The 3863-nt window shown below is 32.9% G+C and overlaps 1 protein-coding gene across 1 annotated transcript; it reads right to left on the reverse strand.

The window, feature by feature from the left end:
* Window positions 1-169: 169 nt before the first annotated feature.
* LOC136808741 (importin subunit alpha-4-like) lies at window positions 170-3863 on the reverse strand (the record flags this gene model as incomplete). Its single annotated transcript, XM_067065282.1, is given in 9 exon segments — window positions 170-298; window positions 742-873; window positions 1362-1493; window positions 1657-1912; window positions 2145-2192; window positions 2687-2787; window positions 2984-3010; window positions 3189-3314; window positions 3741-3863. Coding segments are annotated over 9 exon segments (1017 nt in total), but the record flags the coding sequence as incomplete, so codon positions are not given.

The raw sequence follows: 3863 nt of genomic DNA on the forward strand, positions 1-3863 counted from the left end.
AACTGCCTCCTACAAAAGGATAACACAAAGTTAAAATATGCGAAATTTTCAATTCGTTCTAGCCATTGGCATTGAACATTGTACATTTTAGGTAGCTTTGCAAATATAGGTTGATACTAGTATTCAGATAAATATATGAATTGTTTTAAAAATCATTGAAAAGTCAAACCTTTCTGATCTTTTCTTTTTGATGTGAAAGCAGTGAAGGGAACTGTCCAAGAGCTCCATTATTCAATACTGATTGTGTTTGTTCATCTGTGCCAGTGACAATGTTGCCCACAGCTCTCAATGCAGCAGTCTTAAAATTAAATAAAAATAAATTCAATTTTTTAAGTCATCATATTATAAAGCAGTTCCTCAAAGCTACCGAAAGTTTGTTTATATATACTGGATCATTTTATGTAATTTGAAATGTTGATACGTCTGCAGAGCCAAATATCAAAATATCAAACAATTTTCTTCAAACATCAAAACATACTACACTGGCTTAATAAGTGTGAAAGTCTATATCATGTTTTAATTTTACAAAAAAATTTCAAAACTCTATTCTTCAATTAAAGCTAATGTACTTCTAAGCCTTTGTGAGGGACACACAGTTAAACTTTAATGTTTCGAAAATCAAGTTCTCAAATATTGCGTGATGGATTTTGTTAATTTTGTAACATCTAGCTTCACAACTCGTGACTTGGCTTGTCTCTCTTCTCAAAATATTTTTCCTTGTTGATCAGAAAAAATTGTTACCTGTAGTCTTATTTCAGTGTGCGTTAAGAAAGACACAAGTTTTGGAACAACCCCAACTTGGAGAACAGCTTGAATATGGTCGTTACCACAATCAGTAAGGTAGGACAAAGCCCAAACACTGTCCACAAGAATCTAAAATGAAATACAAACCAAATAGAAATTAACATTATCTAAAACGGGTCATTCATTAGAAAATAATAAGCTAACACAAAGAAAGATTCCTCACATCCACAAGTTTTCAGAAATCATCAACAAATCATGGTCCCCGGCGTGCGCATGTGGGGGCCAAAAAAATATGTCGCCCACGATGGTTGGGCGACAAAGAAAATTTTCGACTTTTTGCCCTTATTTCACCCCTCTAAACGGTATATATAAGATTTTTCAAAGTAAAAAAAAAAATACTTTACAAAATATTGGGGGGGCCAGGCAAATGCGAACATTTCAATCAAAATTTCAATTATGACTATACTAGGGTGCGAATGCAATTATTTGCATCTTTATGAGAATCATGTCAGTTATTTGCACCATTTCAAATCTAAAAACGATCACATCGCTGTTACAAATTTAAGTGCCGTTTTAAACATTGCAATAATTCAACCAAAGCTATTATTCTTTCTTACATCAAGGTCATTGTGGTGGATGAGAACACCAAGGGCTGGTAAAAGTTGTTGAATGGTTTCCATTGGTGGTGGTGGTTCTTTGTTACGGCATAAATTGACAATAACCCATGTTACATTTCGAAGAAAAGTTAACTGAAATATGAAATTTTGGTATCATGAAGAGGATGCGAGCATTTTATTAAAGGTTCACACAAAGTTCATGGCTATTATTAACATTGCACTGAATATCACAATGAACTGCAGGAGGTATAAAACGGATTTAAGCAAAAAGAAAATGACGGATTGAAATACATACTGGAACATTTGGGTCGATGAATGTCAATAAAGGAGCAACTACACCATGGCGAATTACAAAGTCTCTTAAAACAGGACCATCACCAATAATATTTCCAAGAGCCCAAACAGCTTGCTCACAAACATTTTGGTGTTTAGATTCTAAAAGTCTCATGAAGTGAGCGACAGCACCGGCATGTACGACAGCTTGTGTTTGTGCAGATGATCCAGAAGCAATGTTTGTTAAGGCCCAGGCAGCTTCAAATTGTAAAGAAGCACTGAAAAGGACAAATTTCAATCGATGAAATGTTCACATGAGCTGTGACACTAACAGTATGATATGTGACAAGGAGGACAAAACTCGGATAGGAGACAAATTTGTTTTAATAATGGCCAAGGCCATATCTTAATAACATATTGTTTGTAATGTATTAGATTTAAATGAAAAGAAAGGTTAATATAAACTAATCTGAACAGGCTCAGGCAAGTAGATTTTGAGCTTAAACTTACTTGTCATCAAACTGTAAACATTCCACAAGTATAGGTAGAATGCCAGACCTAAAAAAGAAATAACAGCAAAAGCAATTAGAGCAAAATGTATGAAATAAAAAGATTTACAAATATTTCATTGAAATTTCATTAACAAGAAATAAGACTAACAAACACCTCAGTCATTTCAATAAGACGCGAGCAATCACTATCACGTTCAGTAGAGCGCTTGCCAATCTCGTATAGTGGACAAAAAGTCGCTCACGTCGATTAGGTTTCCATCATAAAGTTATCTTTGTTTAAGGGTGATCTCGCAGCTGATAAGCTCAATTGAAAATGAGAATGATAGACTTTATGATATAGATATAGATAAAGGAATAATCTATATGATTGGTAAAAATATTTCTGGGTAGCGTTTTTTAGAAATTGCACGCAAAATTTGATTGACGCAAGCGATTTGGTGAAAAATCATTTACAAGTTCAATTCATTGATCACGTTCGATTTTATTTGTGGAAAGGCCTGCACCTAGCAATTTATAACCCTTGATCAAAGAACTATTTACTTGATTAATTCATCAATTGGAGGATGTCTATCTTTTGAAAGCAATTTTCTTGCTGCTTGTACAGCACTGAGTCTTGTTGCTGGGTCACCGTGTGCAGCATTCTGAAAGATAAGTAAACACAAGTACATTAGGACAAGGTGGATACAAAATCAAATCAGGATCATATGAATTACAGTACTTTTTTGAAAACGATTTTGATGAAACTGTGAAATAAAACACCCCTCATCCATTTTTTTTGGAATTTATCTTTATATACAGTATCACAAATTTTGTAACTATTGAAGTAGGCCTGCTTACCTCAACAATCATCTGTAGTGATGCATCCTGGTAAAAAGAAAAAAAGATGTACAATGAGCCATGTTTAGAATAGAACAAAATTAACACCGTTAACACATTTGCTTTGATGCTTTTGTTCAATTTCAATTAAAAAGAATAAATTTCTCTGCTTTTACTGGAAAAAGGATTGAAATTCAAGTTGACCATTCTCTTATATGACACCTACCATAAATTTATTATATTTTTCATCGTCTTCTGGTGTATTGGGGACAAGACGTCTTTTTTGAAGTGCTTCTTCTCGTTTTGCTTTCCTCAGTACAACTGATACTTCATTTCTTCTTTGTCTTAAAGACTAAAATTTTACAATAAAAAGGTATTATTATAACAATCCCTTGAATTTTCAGATGTAAAGATAGAATAAGTTAGGTGAAATAACATAAACAAGAATGGTAAATCAATAATAAGAGTGCTCGATTAGTTAAGAACCAGAGCCATGTATCAATATTTCAAAAGTTATCTTCCATCATAAAAAGTACATCACTCAGAGTTTGTTGCTTACACTCTAATCATATGTACAGTAATAATTGAATAAATTTGTCATTATGGCGACATTTGGAAATAAGTTCAGATTAAACGAGAGTAACATGCAACATTTTCCTTCCTTCCTTTCCACTCAATGTTAAACCATAAGAAATCAAAATTATCATTTATATACTCCAAAATATACTAAACAGCATCAAATTAGATTAAAAGCGAATACTGATAAAAGATCTCTTACCTCAGTGTCTTTGTCTTGGTTTTTGAAAAGTTTTTGGCGTTCTCCTGGCTTTGATGGTGGTGGCATATTGAATTTATTTTAGTTTTTACTTTAAATATTTTTAATTTATCTTCTTTTTACCTG

Source organism: Clytia hemisphaerica, unplaced genomic scaffold (assembly GCF_902728285.1).
Source record: "Clytia hemisphaerica strain Z4C2 unplaced genomic scaffold, Clytia hemisphaerica genome assembly, whole genome shotgun sequence".
In the NCBI taxonomy this organism is placed as follows: Eukaryota; Metazoa; Cnidaria; class Hydrozoa; order Leptothecata; family Clytiidae; genus Clytia; species Clytia hemisphaerica.